The sequence below is a fragment of the Orcinus orca genome, chromosome 8 (genome assembly GCF_937001465.1).
Source record: "Orcinus orca chromosome 8, mOrcOrc1.1, whole genome shotgun sequence".
In the NCBI taxonomy this organism is placed as follows: Eukaryota; Metazoa; Chordata; class Mammalia; order Artiodactyla; family Delphinidae; genus Orcinus; species Orcinus orca.
Genome location: NC_064566.1, coordinates 11,287,028 through 11,305,170, shown reverse-complemented (window position 1 = coordinate 11,305,170; position 18,143 = coordinate 11,287,028). Strand labels below are relative to the sequence as shown.

The 18,143-nt window shown below is 40.6% G+C and overlaps 2 protein-coding genes across 3 annotated transcripts in view; both read left to right on the top strand.

The window, feature by feature from the left end:
* ZFP91 (ZFP91 zinc finger protein, atypical E3 ubiquitin ligase) overlaps positions 1-7,653 on the top strand; it is a 29,770-nt gene extending 22,117 nt beyond the window's left edge. For both annotated transcript variants that reach the window (XM_012537370.3, XM_004264154.3), the window contains exons 8-11: positions 210-288; positions 1,808-1,922; positions 4,086-4,185; positions 4,768-7,653. In XM_012537370.3, the coding sequence (XP_012392824.1) occupies positions 210-288; positions 1,808-1,922; positions 4,086-4,185; positions 4,768-5,278 (805 nt within the window). In that variant the 3' untranslated portion in view covers positions 5,279-7,653. The remainder of the gene's footprint in view (positions 1-209; positions 289-1,807; positions 1,923-4,085; positions 4,186-4,767) is intronic.
* A 1,398-nt stretch (positions 7,654-9,051) lies between these two features.
* On the top strand, positions 9,052-12,842 carry CNTF (ciliary neurotrophic factor). Its single transcript, XM_004264155.3, has 2 exons — positions 9,052-10,966; positions 12,219-12,842. Exons 1-2 carry the CDS (start codon positions 10,853-10,855, stop codon positions 12,705-12,707), a joined length of 603 nt encoding a protein of 200 aa, XP_004264203.1. The 5' UTR covers positions 9,052-10,852; the 3' UTR covers positions 12,708-12,842.
* Positions 12,843-18,143: the final 5,301 nt, after the last annotated feature.

The window sequence follows — 18,143 nt, the reverse complement described above, 5'->3', positions numbered from 1 at the left end:
GGAGTTACTAGTTTGTTTTGTGCTCTTTTCTAAAAACTCTAAACATTTGGCAATTTCTGGTTACTTCTAACATAAATTCTGTGCAAGCTATAAACTTAGAGATTTTAATTCTTCATACTGTAAAATACCTATTCCCTATAGTGCAGTTTGGCCACTGTGCAGAATGCCTCTTTTCTGTTGCTAACTTTTCTCCTACATATTGCTAATAGAAAAAAGCCTCCAATCCAGTATGTCCGTTGTGAGATGGAAGGATGTGGAACTGTTCTTGCTCACCCTCGCTATTTGCAGGTCAGTGAAGTTGTTAAATAAGGTAGCCTTGCAGGTTACGTTCCATTTCTAGTTCTCATACTTCATGAGAGTTTACAATTTGTGGACTTGTGTAGGCTTTATCATTAAATGTGTAATGTCAAGGAAAATCTTTTTGTAAACGTCAAATTACTTCAGTTGAGTTTCTGTTGTTGTTGTTGTTGTTGTTGTTGTTGTTTTTTTATTTTTTTTTATTTTTTTTTTTTTATTTTTTATTTTTTAATTTTTTTTTTTATTTTATTTTTTTATTTTTTTTATTTTTATTTTTTTTATTTTTTTATTTTTTTTATTTTTTTATTTTTTATTTTTTTTATTTTTTTATTTTTTTTTATTTTTTTTTATGTTGTTGTTTTTAAGTGATTTAGAACCTGAGCTTAAATATTTCCTTGGGATCTTGGAATATTCCAGTGTTCATGGTGTAAATACTCCTGATACAAGAAATGATTGCATAACAACACACCAAGACACAGTGGAACAGATTTTATTTTAATGTGTATTTTTAAAGAATAAAATTAGCAACTAAAACCAATGACTTTTTGAATCCTATTTAGAATAGATTCTAAAATTTTTAGTTTTTAGGTGTTTTTTTTTAAGTGAGCAGGGTTTTTTAAAATAATTTTATAAATTGCTGGGCATTCTGCATGTTTTTAAAAATTTATTTTTTATTTTATTTATTTTTGGCTGCTTTGGGTCTTCGTTGCTGCGTGTGAGTTTTCTCTAGTTGTGGTGAGCAGGGGCTACTCTTTGTTGCGGTGCGCGGGCTTCTCATGGCGGTGGCTTCTCTTGTTGCGGAGCATGGGCTCTAGGCATGTGGGCTTCAGTAGTTGTGGCTCGCGGGCTCTAGAGCACAGGCTCAGTAGTTGTGGTGCATGGGCTTAGTTGCTCCGCGGCATGTGGGATCTTCCCGGACCAGAACTCGAACCCGTGTCCCCTGCATTGGCAGGCGGATTCTTAACCACCGCGTCACCAGGGAAGTCCCAGATTTTTTTTAATGAGTAAAGATACAGCTTGTATTTAGGTCTGGCAGAAAACATGAAGGTGAAATAATAATTACTAAAGCTTAAGAAGTGTTTGATCTTTATTTAGCAGCAAGTATAACATGGACTAAGGCCTTACTTTCTGATTCTGGTTCTACTATAATAATGATAGCTACACTTCTTTTGTCATGTACTATTTGCTGCACTAAGCACCGTACAATATATGATCTCTGTATTCCCACAACAACACTACAACACAGTTATCATTACCTCCATATAATACTTCCATCTGGAAGTATTATATTCTAAGATCATGCCACTAGTGAATGACAGACCTAGTCTGGAATCACCGTCTATCTGTTTCTGTAGCCTATGTTCGTAATCATTTTATTATACTGCTTCCTGTTCATATACAGAGTATTTGGTTTTCCTTCAGCACTTTTGACTTAGCAAAGGAATGAGCTAAGCTAAGCTTTCTGGAATCCTTATTTTTTATCCCCCTTCACTTTCTTTTACTGTTTTAGCACCACATTAAATATCAGCATTTGCTGAAGAAGAAATACGTATGTCCCCATCCCTCCTGTGGGCGACTCTTCAGGCTCCAGAAGCAACTTCTACGACATGCCAAACATCATACAGGTATTTTTTAAATAAAATGTTTATCAAGTAGCTAAATTCACTGATTCAACATCACCAAGTTTGTTTTACAGCTAAGAAACCAGAGGCTGAGCAACATTAGGTAACTTGCCTGTGGTCACACAGCTAGTTTTAGCAGAACCGGGGTTTTCTAATTCTGTCTCAGGTAAACAGATACTCGTAGTAACTACCTGGACTGAAAATGAGGAGTATGTGGAGAAAGCTGAAACGGGAAGGAGGGCTGCTCATCGTTCATGTTACCTACTGAGGAGCTCTCGACTTCTGCTCCTATTGGAATCGTAAAGGCTAGCTACTAAATTCACATGTAACCTCCTGTTGGAGGAGGAGCTATTGACTCAAAAAGAGAAACTGAATGTCTTTGTAATTCATGTTATAGAATGGATTCAGACGTCATTCATTTTTATCCACTTGACAGTCTCAGTGCAGTGTAGCTAATAGGAACAAATTAGGCTGGGTATTAGTGGTAATTGAGCATATGCCAGACACTTGATATTCTTAATAATCCTTGGAGGGTAAGACTAGGAATTCCAGTAGCAGAGATTTCATGTCTCTTGCACAAGGTTATATGGTCAGTGTCATATATATACCCTTTCCATCATTTACTAAATGTGTGACTTAGGAACGTTACTTAATTTCTTCTCACTTTTCCTCATTTGTAAAATAAAGCTAATAATGTTACCAGTAACACTGAGTTATTACAAGGATGAAATGAGATAACCTATAAAGTACTGTTTACTGCACAGGGCCGGGCACCTGATAGCACCGCAATTTAAACTCAGGTCTTAGTCACTCCAAAGTCTACTGTCTTTGCATTACACTATGTTTCTTCAGAGAGTATGCTGTCTCCACTGTTTCTTGATAGAAGCTGCCATTTCTCCACTCCTTCTCCCTGCTACACTGTTTTATCCTATAGAAAAGTAATTTGTGACAACCAGTTTAGACTGTTTTAGTTAAATATTACAAGCCTACTATGACAAACAGTGTTTTAGAAATTCAGTCCATTCTAGATATTTATATTTGGTTGATACAGTTTTATGATGTCAGTGTTAGAGAGGTTTCCTTTTCCAAATTAGTGTTTACTGGCTCCCTTTGAAAATACAATTTATTTAAGCAAGTAGAATGCCCCACATGGGTTTGTCATGCGACTGTGGAGCTGGAAAAGTGGACAAGACCTGAGAGATACTAAGAAATTGTCCCTGAGTTAGAAGTATGCATTTTGAGACCCTACCACTCATTATGTAGAACATAGACCAGACTTTAGCTCCATTAAGGGATGGAGAATCTCAGGCCTTGCCTTAGACCAACTGAATCAGCGTCTGCATCTAATAAGATCCCCAGGTGAGTCCTCAGGGGGAAACTTGACTCTTCTCCCACACTTGGTTTTAGAACTGTTTGGGATAGAATGTAAGATTAAATTGGATACTGTTTGCCTTTTGACTTAGCCTTGTGTTTTTACTGCGACTATTTCTAGTAATTTTTAAGTGAAAGGCATAGAAAATGGGTAGTGGCCATTTATTCAACAAATGTATGTTGAGCATCTGTTTGTCCACTTTCTCCCCAACCAGTTGATAAGAAATTAAGTCCAGTGTTCCTTTGCCCCATAGAATTTTTGAGAGAAGTTTAAATTGTTTATCTTGGGTAACTTTTTAAAAAATCTGAAATAGAAGATATGAGTAGCACTTTATATTTGGGTCACTTTTCTTTAGGGAATGCCAACTTCTTTTGTTGTTGTTGAACGCTAGATTCTTTATATGTAAGCATTCAGCTTTCACAGTCTGTGAAAAAAGCTGTTTTAAGAATAAAACTTATGTAAAATGTAGTTGTTTACTTGCTAACCAATTTATCCAAGGTCTGGATTACTGGTAAAATTGAGATTAGGATTCCAGTTCTCATATTTCTGTCTAGCTGTGTTTTTTATTTTTGTTTTTTAAAATAGGTTCGTATGCTACTGAAAGAATGGACTAAGAAGAGATAAAAATGATATTATTATAAGTTTTGTTTATCCAGAGTGCTTATATATTAAAAACAGTATTGCTTGTCCTCTAAATTCACCTGCCTGATCATCTGCTTGTTGTAAGCTAGGAAAAAATACTTAAGAGGGATTCTAAATGGAACACTAAATAACCACATTATTTTTCTTCTTAGATCAGCGAGATTATATCTGTGAATACTGTGCTCGAGCCTTCAAGAGTTCCCACAATCTGGCAGTGCACCGGATGATTCACACTGGCGAGAAGCCATTACAGTGAGTACTTGTTTACTGGTGAACATCTGGGGTCTCAGTGCATATACCCCACTTGAGGGTTAGACCCTTTACAGACATTTCAGCCGGCACTGCTATTTTACTTCTACCAAATTAAAGAGTGGGTATTGGGCTTCCCTGGTGGCGCAGTGGTTGAGAGGCCGCCTGCCGATGCGGGGGACACGGATTTGTGTCCCAGTCTGGGAAGATCCCACGTGCCGCAGAGCGGCTGGGCCCGTGAGCCATGGCCGCTGAGCCTGCGCGTCCGGAGCCTGTGCTCCGCAACGGGAGAGGCCACAACAGTGAGAGGCCCGCGTACCGCCAAAAAAAAAAAAAAAAAGAGTGGGTATTGATTAGGGGAGCTACTTAGTCATGTTTTCTTTTGTTTTCCTCTTTTTCAAACAAACAGAAAGGGGAAAAAATCAGATTAGTTTTCTATCTATTAACTTTTCCTAATCTTTCACAAGAAGTATATATTACTGACTGTTGCTTATAAACGTAACCTCTAAATTCTCACCCTGACGCTAAATTAGAGTCTCTTTATTTCTCTATTTGATCAGCTATTTCGTTTTTCACTCTCCTTAGATGCGAGATCTGTGGATTCACTTGCCGGCAAAAGGCATCCCTTAATTGGCACATGAAGAAGCATGATGCAGACTCCTTCTACCAGTTTTCTTGCAATATCTGTGGCAAAAAATTTGAGAAGAAGGACAGCGTAGTGGCTCACAAAGCAAAAAGCCACCCTGAGGTGCTGATTGCCGAAGCTCTGGCTGCCAATGCAGGCGCCCTCATCACCAGCACAGATATCTTGGGCACTAATCCAGAGTCCCTGACACAACCTGCAGACGGTCAGGGTCTTCCTCTTCTTCCTGAGCCCTTGGGAAACTCCACGTCTGGAGAGTGCCTTCTGCTAGAAGCTGAAGGGATGTCAAAGTCATATTGTAGTGGGACAGAACGGGTGAGCCTGATGGCTGATGGGAAGATCTTTGTGGGAAGTGGCAGCAGTGGGGGCACTGAAGGGCTGGTCATGAACTCGGATATACTCGGTGCTACCACAGAGGTTCTGATTGAAGATTCAGACTCTACTGGACCTTAGAGGAAGGGAAGACTTTGGGCACTGGGACAGCTAAGACTTTGTATTTAAAAGACAAAAAGGACAAAAAAAAAAAAAATTTAAAGCATTTAAAATCTCGTAAAATAACTGAAGGGCCTGCTTTTTCCATTGTGGATCACAGCACACGTGCGCACACACATGCACACACACACACGCGCACACACACACACATCCCCTCTTCTCCCTCTGTTGTCCCCTTTATAAAATTGATGTTGCCTTTACCAGAAAGCTAGACAAAGAAAAAGCAGCAGCAGCTCTTAAAGTAACGGTTATTCTTATACTCAGTTCCAGCCAGGCAGACTTCCTGCTCATCAGCAGATCCCCCTTTTCAGCCTGTAACTCTGATGTGCTCTGGATCAGCTTTTAACTCTTAATAATATATTAATATTCTCTAAACCCCTTCTCCTCCTTTACTGCTTCCCTATGGTTCTGGCTTCTATCCCCTGCAGCACATTTATCTTCAAAGTATCATATACTTCTAATCTCTGGAGGCTGACAGCTTGACTTGGCACTTTAGGGCCCCTTAGCAGGGTGAGCTGTTAAAACAGCACACATCTCTCACCCCCTTTCCCTCTATTCCCCCTGGGTTTAGGAAAGGAAGGATACATGGGGACCACCTCCTGCCTCTTCACCTCACCACCTTCCTCAGTCCCCCTCCCAACACCTCCATAAGGTTCTCAGTGGTGCTCACTTGCTTTGCAAGCAGGCTCCCAACAGGGAGGGAACTACTGTCTACATGGTCTCTCTGACCATAAGACAGGGTTCTATATCAGTGAGAAAAGTCCCAGACTAGTGGCAGAAATTTGCACTTTGAACATGTGTGTTTTTGTGTTGTGGAACCTGAGATTCCTTATTTATTAACAAAGTCTGATTTCTCTTTTTTTTTTTTTGTCTTTGTTGCTATATTTTGTGGGGCTGGGAGAGATTAGATTATTCTGACATGGGGTCCTTTGCATAAGAGGTACTTGTAGAAGGCAAGATATAGGGTTGAAGAAGCACAGCCAGCCTCTAAAATCATAGCTCTCTAGTGGCCTTTAAAGAAAGCTGGTCCTCAGCACTAACAAAATCACTACAGTAGCCTAGTGCTTTTCCGGAAACCTCTTTAGGGAAGGATGTTAGGTTTGTGGTAATTAGTGGTCTGAGTTTTTAGAGCATCGAGATTTAGGAACTTTGAGGGGGTCAGGAAGGTTGTTCAGGGTCTGAATTATAGATAAAAGGTTTTCTCTTGTGAATTTGTTGATTTTCTTTTTTGTCCCCATCATTTCTTTGTACAGACCTCCCTGTTACCCCAGCTCTGGCCCCTTGCTTGCTTTGGCTTTGGCTTTGGCTTTGGCTTTGCTTTGCTTTATCATTGGTTGATTCCAGCTCCCAATTAGTGAAGGACACTGCCATCAGTGAAGGAATAGTCTGAGTCATACGGTTGTAAGTAAAAGAAAATTGCTCTGTTTTGTTTCCCTTTTAATAACACTTCAGAAGAAGAAAACCTTCAACAAAGTTAATAATCTGTATAATGCTTTGGTTTTCACCTGAAGTTGTAGGAATTATCATTTCCCTCGAGGTAGGGATTTTCATGGGGTGGATTACTTACTGTCCATGGGAAAGACAGTTTTGTACAACTTCATAACTTCCAGAAGACCAAAAGCATATTTTGGCCCATTTTTAGAGAATTAGAAGGGCAGTCTCTCCTACGTACCTCAGAAACTGGAATTAAAGGCTTGCCCTATTCATTGTTTGTCAGAAATGTATGATGGCTGTTGGAAAGAATGAAGTTTTGCTGAGAACAAAATAAGGAACAGCTTGTTTTTCACAAACACTAAAACTACAAAGTTTATCAGTTTTCTCTCTTGATTTTTTTTTTTCCCCAAGAAGAAGGGTAACAAAACGTCATCTCTGAAAGAGGCTTACTTTACACCCACCTAGTGTCAGTGGTTGGGATGCCAGGGAATAGGGAGTGAAACACCTACAGTGAGCAGTCTTAAATGTACTGTTGTTTCTTTTCAGTGTTGCAGATTTGCCATCCCCTTCAGTGTGAGGGTAGAAAATGGAATAAGGTTAGAAGGGATATAGAGTATGCTTTCCTGCCCACAGTAAGGATTTGGAGATGACTTTGGTATGTTGAGTAAATTTGAAAATATTATAAGATTGACTGGATGGGTCTAAAACAAAGTTGTTCCACTCCCGTATTAAGTCCATTTTGTACTGTTTCACTAGCTAGCATCTATACCCCACTTTACTTTTTGTCTTTGTCACATTTATCTTATCCTTTGTCTCCATAAATTACATTTGCAGTTGTTAGTCATCAGATGTTTTAGCCACCTACACAAAAGCAAACTGCATTTAAAAAAAAAAAAAAACTTTATGAGATAGAGGGAAAATATATTCTTCCCTGTATCACACTCCTCCCCACCAAAAGCAGCTAGCTAGTTCTCAGAAACTTTCTCCTTTCTCTGTTTTTTACTCATCTTCATTTGCCTGTAATTTGTTTCAATAAATTATTACAGCAGTTTGCGATAAATTTTAAAATATTTTTCACAGACTTAAGATTTTTTCCTTTTGAGAAAAGGGGTGCTAGCAAAGTAAAGAGTTGGTTAAAGTAAACTATCTTATACTAGATTCTTTTCCCTTTTCCATTCTGCTCCTCATACGTTTACTTCATTGTCCTTCTAAGGAACTCTTAATCTTAAAATTCTACATTTCCTACTCTTTTTTTTTTTTTTTTTGCGATACGCGACCCTCTCACTGTTGTGGCCTCTCCCGTTGCAGAGCACAGGCTCCGGACGCGCAGGCTTAGCAGCCATGGCTCACGGGCCCAGCCGCTCCGCGGCACGTGGGATCTTCCCGGACCGGGGCACGAACCCGTGTCCCCTGCATCGGCAGGCGGACCCTCAACCACTGCGCCACCAGGGAAGCCCAACATTTCCTACTGTTAATCAAATTCTGCTACCTTTTTAATAACTCTTCCCACAGCATATTCTCCATCTTGAATTAGCAATTCTAAATTCTGAAAATGTACTTAATACAATTATTATTTCTACAAGATATAGAAATACATCTTGTAGAAATACATCTTTCCCCTTGTTTGTGGTTGCCCAGGGTTATTTTGTAAAATTGAGACTTAATATGCTTCAGAGAATTTAGATAAACACTGGCCAAGATTACTGAGAGTAAAAATAGATATATTGAGGTATGGAAAAGCATTCACATAGAGCACTTGAACTTCCTTAGAACCTGTTTGGAGAAAAAAATATAAAGAGTGTACTAAACCTAGCTAAGGTTATTACAGTCTGGCTGTTTGAAGCACCATTTTTCCCTCCTGTCTTTTTCCCACTTTCCAGTGTACTCAAGAAAACTGAAAAATTGTAATGAATCAATTTAAAATATTTTATTTCCTAGAAGCCTTTTTTGCCTGTTGTAATATGCAGGACCCTTCTCCTTTGGTGGGAGAGACAGGTAGTTACCTGAATCTAGGTTGAAAAGGTTATGTAAAAAGAAATTATAATAAAAGGGATACTCTGCTTTTCAAATTCTTGTTTTCTCTTAATCTAGGTAAGGCATATCCAAAATAAATATGTAAAGAAGAAAAATAAAAGTTGTCTTCATGGAAGCAACTGGTCTTCCTTGGTTGTACTGAGTTGCAGTTATCCTGGGGTGAAATAATTGATGCTGCCAAATAAGAAAAACAAGTGCCCTCAGAGCAGGTTTTATGTGGCGGATACTGTTGTTTGCTCTTGTTGAGAATCAGGTAGTTAACTTTTGACTTAGTTCAGTTCTTGATTTCTAATGCTGAGATGCCATATGATCCTATGATCATTTGACAAAGTTGGAAATCCTTTCCATGTTTCAACCTTAGGAAAGGTGGATTCTTAATCTAGTAAAGAGAACGTTAAGGAAGCTGTGGGGTTAATTTTGCTCTGATAATGACAAAACCCTGATAGCATTTAATATCAGTGCTTCTTCACAAAACTCAATGTCCATACAAAGTTAAAAAAAAAGAAAAAAGTAGAATCCTCCTACCTTCTTAAAAAGCCTACTGTGACAGCCACCCCAGCCTCATTTCTTTCTCCCCTATGTCCCTCGATTATTGCTTTTTTTTTTTTTTTTTTGGTGGTACGCGGGCCTCTCACTGCTGTGGCCTCTCGCGTTGCGGAGCACAGGCTCCGGATGTGCAGGCTCAGCAGCAATGGCTCACGGGCCCAGCCGCTCCGCGGCATGTGGGATCTTCGCGGACCAGGGCACGAACCCGTGTCCCCTGCATCAGCAGGCGGACTCTCAACCACTGTGCCACCAGGGAAGCCCCCTCGATTATTGTTTATGTATGGAAATTTCCTCCTGAGAAGGCATGTGTTTCAATTTAGAGGTAATGTCCATGATACAAAATAGTGAAAACTGATTCATTTGGGGATGAAACTTGTAACTCTTACCCAATTGGCGTCATCCTCTAACCTACAGAGTTAAATGCAATAGAACAACAACTCTCCAAGTGCTTTTAAACTCTGCCTTCATTTCACAGTCCAGCTCATTCTCTTATTTTGTTAAGAAGCAATGTGGTATGACTGGGATAAGGAAGAAAAAGAAAAGCATGTTGTCACTTAAGTGAGACTGCCTCAGAAATGTTACCAAGTCAGGGTTGGGTGTTTCCTGTCCTTTGGAAGAGAACAGGCCTAAAATAGTACCTTCCTCATCCTATAGCTACAAGGAAGGCACCATGATTGAGATTACAGATGCTTCCTTAACTGATTTTTAATCAAGTGTAAATTTAAATACTCAGCAAAAGGATGGGAATGAAAAAATGCTGTAGTTTTACAGGATCTATTTCATGTAAACTTTGTGTCTTGGAACAAAATATGAACTACCTAGAGAATGATATTGGAAACTCAGTGGGAGAAACAGTTATAGAATCAAAGACCTATATTTAAATTTTGAACCTAGTTATTAGATTTTGTGCACATTATTTAATTTCTTTAAGCCTCCATTTCTTATGTAAAATGAGGAAACTATCTTGTAGAATTATTCTAAAGATCAAATAAAGGCTTTAAAGCTGTTAGCAGTGTCTGGCCTAGGGTAGATGCTTAATGAATGGCAGCTATATCAATAATAATAACTTAATATTATTGAATAATTTACCAGGCCAAGAAAGAAAAGGACATGGGGAGCACAGAGAGGGTGATAGTAAAATGAACTGATTATAAGTGTATATAAATAGATTCCATCAGGCAGGGGTGTCATGAGGATCAGCGTGATAATGACCTTGTCAAGTGCAAAAGCAAAACAATGACATGAAAACAAGTACACTAGGCCCTGAGTGGAGGAGAGAGTTGGAGGCAGACGCTGCAGGACAGAAAGCTGAGTGAAAAGGGGCCTTTGATTCCACAGGCGCAGAAATCCACAGCCAGGAATTTGCTGCCACCTCTGAGTCAGGCAGGGGGCGTGGGTGCCGAATTCCATTAGTAGGGAAATGCCCAGTGGATTTAGCCCGAGAGTCACATTTCTTATTTGGACCAGTATAGACAGAAACAAACCCAGCTCACTTGTTTCCCGGAACAGTTGAGTTAGGGGATGGCTTTCACAGAGCATTCACCGCTGACCCCTCGCCGCCGGGACCTCTGTAGCCGCTCTGTCTGGCTAGCAAGGAAGATCCGTTCAGACCTGACTGCTCTTACGGAATCTTATGTAAGTTGCCTATTTTGCTATCGTCTATTTTCACTTCATCTCTTCTGATCCAGCCCTTTACCATCATGTTCCAGCCCCGTTATCAGTTACAAAAGCCCTAATCATATAGTCATTTATATATTGGGCACCTGTCATTTGACATGGCCCCTTCCCTTAAGGAAAGTCATACGACCTTACTTTCTCTAGGCTCTTCAGGAGACATGTTGTTCCTTGAATTAGAAAATATACATGGGGTTCTATGTAGAATTGGCTTTATGTCCTGGAGGCTGTTCCTAATTTCATTACTTGTCTGAATTCTGCCAGAAAAGATTAACCATGAGGCCTCTAAGCTTGGGTTCTTCATGTACATTGTTCTGATTTTTTGAGCTTAGAAACGAAAGATGGAGTTAGGTTTATAGGATTGGGAGAAGAACAGTATAAACCAACCAGTTTCTCCTATTACATTATTAGCCACCCTATACAATCAAAAGTGTTCCTGTGTCTAAATAGAAAGGTCACCTACACTATCAAAAAAGTCTCGTAGAAGAATCACTGGGGACCTGGGGAAGTGTCCGATTCTTAGGGAGCTAACCATGGATCTCAGGTTTTCTGATAGAGGAAGATCCCCCTCGGTCTTCATCTAAGGCCTGCCGTGGAAACACTCCAGGCCCCCGTGGAGAGTTCGGAATTTAGGTTCTCTGAGAATTGGTTTATCTTCATAAAACCCCAGCAGTCAGAAATCAGATTCTTTGAAATACCAGTTTTTCAAAAAATAATTGCAATTGACTCCTGTAATAAAGGGTTGTCCTCGCCATCGACAGCGAGCAATGGAGAGGCTGTTAGAGAAATTCTACGATGCCTATGTTTTAGAACTTAGGTGTGGCCAGCGTCTTCAGGTATATTTAAAATACTTAAACTCCAGTATGATTATAATACTCCAGTTGCCAGGAGGGAGTGTCAAGTGGGAAGGAAAAATTATTCTAGACAGTCAGTGGGTGGTTTTCAACCTTTGGAACCTAGTGAAAGCTGTACATTCTCCCAAGAGAAATGAACAGGTAGTCAAAGCAGTATGGATAGTTTCTGGGAGGATAGCTTCTTCCTAAAGTCCGTCAAGGTTCCCAGATGAAGAGTTCCTCATCTAGACTCTCTATTTTCTTTACAATTTGGATCCTTGACCAGGGAAGTGAATAAGATTTTATATGAGATTTAGAGATTGAGTGAGACTGGTGGAGTGATTACAGAAGATGTGAAGTTTTTCTGTATCCTTGACCAGGTGAAGCACCAAGGTCTGAACGAGAACATAAACCTGGACTCTGTGCGTGGTGTGCCAGTGGCAAGCACTGATCGGTGGAGCGAGCTTAGTGAGGCAGAGCGACTCCAAGAGAACCTCCAAGCTTACCGTACCTTCCATGTTATGTTGGCCAGAATGTTAGAAGACCAACGGGTGCATTTTACTCCAGCTGAAGATGACTTCCATCAAGCAATACATACCATTCTCCTCCAAGTCGCTGCCTTTGCTTACCAGCTGGAAGAATTAATGGTGCTCCTGGAACACAAGATCCCTTCCAGTGAGGCTGATGGGATGCCCCTTATTGTTGGAGATGGTGGTCTCTTTGAGAAGAAGCTGTGGGGCCTAAAGGTGCTGCAAGAGCTTTCACAGTGGACAGTGAGGTCCGTCCATGACCTTCGAGTCCTTTCATCTTGTCAAACTGGGATCCCAGGACGTGGGGGCCATTATACTGCTAAGGACAAGAAAATGTAGCGTTACCCCTCTCTCTCTCTCTCTTACTTGCTTTCTCCTCTAGTGGAATATATGTAGTTTTCTGAGGCCTCACTTTCCCATTCTTAGTTTCGAAAACCTTTAAAACCACAGGCATTTTCATCAGCGGGGGGGAGGGATGTGTGAGTGTGTGTGTGTGTGTGTGTGTGTGTTGGGGCCATAAGGGAGTGGGGGCAGGGACAACATCCTTCCACCTCAGTGCTGTGATCTTTCCTACCCACTAAATAACCTTTACAGGCATTTAACAGCCTCCCATATACTTTTAACTTTAGTCCTGGATGACTCTTCTGAAAAGACTGAAATAGTGAATTAAAAATCATGGACTCTAGTCAATTCAAACTCTTGGATAATAAAAACAGTAACTAACATTTATTGAGTATCTACTATATTGAAGCAATATGTCAGGAGTTTTATGTATATCATAATTTTCACAACCCTGCTGAGGGAGGTGGTGTTATTTCCATTTGGCAGATGAGAAAACAGGCTCACAGAAATTTATAACTCGTTCAAGGTTACCCATCTAGCCAATGGCACCCTGAGTTTGAACCCAGATCTTTCTCATTCCAAAGCCTAGTGCCCTTCACTTTAAGGGCCTGATTATGAACGTCTATCACTGCACCTCTTTGCTGCAGAGAGTTGGAAAATGTATCCATGTAATCTATCCCCAGCACTGAAAAAGCAACCCCCAACTGTGTCCTGATAATGTTAAAGGCAGTATTTGTTGCCCATATTTGGCAAAGAAGAGAGCAGTGGAGATCTTAAGATTAGTCCACCAGACTTTTGAACTTTGGAAGCTGGGAGTGTGCAGTCATACAGCTTGCTTTCAAGTATCCACTAATGTTCTTGAGTTTGGGGTTGGGGACAGCTTACCAGGTTACCTCACATTTATTGTAATCAGCAGTGCAGTGATACAGGCACTGTAACCCGGGCATTCACGGGCAATGGGTAGAATACTGCTCAGGTTAAAAAGTCACAGAACTCCTTCACCAGACAGAGTCTCTGGACTTAGTCATGAGCAGAGGATGAGGCCCACTCTGTTCCCAGTGGGAATGCCAGTGATTCTGAAACAATACAGAGCAAAGCCTCCATGCTTCAGAACAAAGGGCACAGTTCTGCATTTAACGTTCTTGAGAGAAACGGTATGAAAAGCACCAACTAGTAAATGTGGGCATTAATGTAAAAGGTCATTTACAGTCAGGCCTATGAACTCGTGGTGCAAATGGGAATCCAGAAGTTCTCAGGTGTATCATTTATTTCACGCTACCAATCAATTCAAACTCAAGGTCTTGGGTGGGGGGCCCAAATCAATTTGGTTCACGTATTTGAGGCTTCTATATTCTTAAAAGGACCATGAGTCGGGGCTAGCTGCCATAGCTTGTGTCCTTTCCTGCATGGGTTTATGTCCAAAACTCCATGAAGTCAATATTCTGAGAGGGCTCTGGGTGAGGCAAGGTGGCAATACAGGGGAGGTATGGCCCTGTTCCCCAGGATGCATCTGTGGAAATGGTAGGCATACAGGAGATCAATACTATTGGTAGACCTGAATCGTAGGATGGGTTTAAGCGGTATGGAGCTGAAGGAGATCAGTGAGGGCCAGAAATCGCTTCCTGGAGGAGGGAGGAGTTCAGTTGTGTCTCAGAGGTTGGCTGAGTACCAAACAAAGAGAAAAGTCATGAGGGGAGAAATAGAGAAGAGTTGCCTGGTTAGAAGAAAATGAGGCAATAATAAACATTTGGGTCCACTACCACTAGAAGTGTATCGTTTTGTTTTGTTTGTAATTTTGGTAATGGTATAAAATTTTGCAGTGAATGCATAGAGGCTTATTTCATTCGAGCTTTTCCTTGTTTGAGTTGTTACTTGTGCTTAAGAGCAGTATTTTGATTGGTAAAATACTTGCTTATTAATGTGAAGCGCTTAGATTTATCTGTATAGTACTTTTAGGCTTTTTTATTTAATGAAGAAAGGCATGACTCAAATTTCTTTTTTTTTTAATAAATTTATTATATTTATTTTATTTTTGGCTGTGTTGTGTCTTCGTTGCGGTGCGCGGGCTTCTCATTGCGGTGGCTTCTCTTGTCGTGGAGCACAGGCTCTAGGTGCGCGGGATTCAGTGGTTGTGGCACACGGGCTTAGTTGCTCTGCAGCATGTGGGATCTTAGCCATAATGACAAAGACATAAACGTGTGGCTCTGAGTTTGTAGACTTTGCATCATGCTCATCTAAAATGGATGAAGCAAACTGAATAAGGGACTGACAATAGGCCATATACATATAACTCTATATATTAATAAGGTCTTAAAAGGCATAAATTTAGTTCCCATCCCCTAACTCTTATTTCATAAAGGGGATTCCTTCTATCCCACTCCCTCCAGAAAAGTCCTCTCTATGGGGAGAGATTCAGTTCTCCTGAATCTGTCAAGGAATTGTATGTATGAGAGTTGATAAATACTTCATGCATTGATTTACAAGGATAATTTGGGAAAGACTTGCAAATTAGCACAAACTGAAAGTCCAAGCATGGAATAAAATTGACTTTAAGACAATCAGGTTTTGAGGGAAGTGAGAATTTTAATAAAAATGGAAAGTGTCAGGTCATAGTCCTGGAATTGCTGTTATTTCATGCTGCTGTGGATTAAAGCCCAATGGATGACTCACTGTTGTGACCGCTGGTCAGAGAGGGAGAGGACAAGTAAATATTTGTGGGAGACATACCTGACAAATTGTTTAGAATGACTTCTGTTTGTGAATCCTCAACTCCTCATGAAGTAGCTGAGCAACTTCTCCTATTGAGTAAAATAGAAATGCAGGACGCAGAGGGGCCTCCAGCAGAATGAGAAAGGGATTGGTGAAGAGGAAAAGGAAAAAAAAAAAAAGTTTTCGGATATCACTTGAATTGATTTATCTGTGTGTGTGTGTGTTACCAACAATGTTTAGACCAGGGCATTTTAAAAGGGTGGCTTGTCCTCCTGCCTCATCCTACCTCAGCTTCAAGCATCAGACCCAAGAATGAACCTTCTGGATGTTGGTACATTTAAAAAGTGAAAATGATAAAAATGTCATTGTTTCATTCAAAAGCTTCTATAGAGCTCTAAGGTCTACAGATAAAGATGGAGTAAAGATATAATTTGATCTTTTGATGAGATTGTGGGGTGTGAGATAAGAAAATCCATGTGCATGTGATTCTTTATATAATAGATTACTTTGATGGGTCTGTTTTTGGCAGATAGATGCAAGAATGAAAGAATAAAGGATTCAGTAATTGCTAACAATAAAGATTTTGCCTCAGCAAGACCACGAGTTGCTCCTTTTATTTCTGTATCTGGATGAATAAGGGGAATTTCAAGTGATTTCAACACTGGATGAAATGTAATCCTCCCAGCCAGGGCCAGGCTCACTCAAGCGTGCTAGGTAAATCTCTATGATGCCAGGCCACGGGCATCAACTCCCAAGGCCAGTCAGCCTCAAAAACGTAGATTCCCCCTACATTTATCAGCTAGCCTGTAGATGAGAAATATTTCCTTTTATATGGTTTAATTTCGAGTATTTGAACCCTAATCAAGCCTTTGAAACAGAAGGATCCTTACTAGCCTGTTTCTAGTCAGTTTGAAGGCAGAAACTAAGTTGAGGAAAATACACAGGAGAAAATATAAAGCATGGCTAAGAGTATTTTTATCCACATGTTCAAACTCGTATGAAAGGGAATACTGCATTTACTTACTATGTCAGACAGCTCTACCCTGTCTTATGTCATTTGCTCCTCTTTCACAAACAAGGGAAATGAGAATGAGTGTTAACTTGTCCACAGTCCCTCCTCTAGTATAGGACAGATTTGGAGAGTTCTGGCTCCAAGGCTCATTCCACTATAGCCAGCTGCCACGGTACAGCTAGTAATCGAGATCATCTTAAGACTGAAATCCATTCTCCATCTCTGTAATTCACTTCTCTTGGATAAAGCCAGCTACAGACTTGTACAAAATCACTCTCCGTCACAAACCCTATTATGTTTCCAAACTTTGGGGCAAGTCACTTTTTCTGAGCTCCCTTATTTATGAAATGGAAATGACTTCACAGGCTGTTACATGGTTTAGACAAATCTGAGAATCTGACAAAACTTGTAAATGACATACAAACATCAAGTATACTTAATACCTCAAATAGCTTGGATTAACAGAAGACTTTCGACTGAGGAGAGACTATCTTAGAAATACCAGTTGCTTCCCAGGATCCATCTGGTCACAGCCTAGACTTCACCCTGTTTGTTGTGCCCATGGGCCTTTGGCCATTAGAGGCCGACCCAGTTTCACGCACAGCCTCCAGGAATCATCCACCTCTCTGGAGAGGTGAGACCAGGCTGTTCACATCCACTAAGATGGTTTTCACAAGCATCAGACTTGTGAAGCCTGGCTGGCTCTCTAAAGAACCAAGGAAACACACAAGCCCAGGATGTGTTAAAGCATGCATTCAGACTCGGAGTCACCCCGCCATTGGCCAGCACCCTCCTCAACACAAGAAGGAACTCAAACTTCATTTAGTTCAATCTCACCATTAAACACATTGCACAAGGAAGCCAGAGAGGTGCCCTGGTGTCCCGGCTACAAAGTAGAATTACAAGTATAATTTGGTCCAGCGCATTCCCCACTGGGCCTCCCTGCTTCTCCATTAGACCAATATCATCTCAGGAAGCCTCAGTTCTCTTTGTTTGCATCCTTTCACTCTTCTGCATCCAGTGCTCTCTGGCACCCTTCCTTCTAACAAGCCTTTGGAAGCTCTGGGAACAGCAGCTCATAACCCAGACTTCTTTTGCCTCCCCAGACCCCATCTCTACTATAATTTGGTGGTCCCGTATCCCATCCCTCCCCTAATATTATGGGGAAAATGGGACACATTCGTAGGTAACGGTTAAATATGTTATTTCTTCCAGGTGAGTAGCATTTGAACAAAGGGCCCAGGGAAATTTTTTAAAAATAAATTTCTGAGGCAGGTTTCTTATCTTTAGGTCAGACCAACCGTTAGGCGACACCACTAGGAAAGGTTTAGGACTATTTTCTCTTTTCTTACTTAGCAATCCCTAGTTCCTATCCCCAAAGCTTGGGGTGGAAGGAGGGTTGGGAGTTACATAAATAACTTAAATAGACCAATAAAAGTTCCCAACCTGGTTCTAAGCAATAAAGCTCTAAATCTTTCAGAAGCATTCTACCAGACTCCAACCAAATTCAAGAACAATGCATAATGACACCTACTTTGGACCAGCACTAAGAATACGGAAATGAATATTAATGATAGTAGCAGACATTTGTATGGTGTTTACTCAGCCATTCATCCATCTAATCGCTGTATGTGCATTCATTCACTTACTCCCCACAAGAACCCAATGAGGTAGGTACAAAGATTTTTATGTTACAACTGAAGAAACGGGGG

Bases quoted from the DNA above. Each gene is read 5' to 3' on its own strand.
- CNTF (XM_004264155.3), top strand. From the start codon at position 10,853: ATGGCTTTCACAGAGCATTCACCGCTGACCCCTCGCCGCCGGGACCTC. The intron at 10,967-12,218 runs GTAAGTTGCCTA...ATCCTTGACCAG, and splicing joins CTGCTCTTACGGAATCTTAT to GTGAAGCACCAAGGTCTGAA.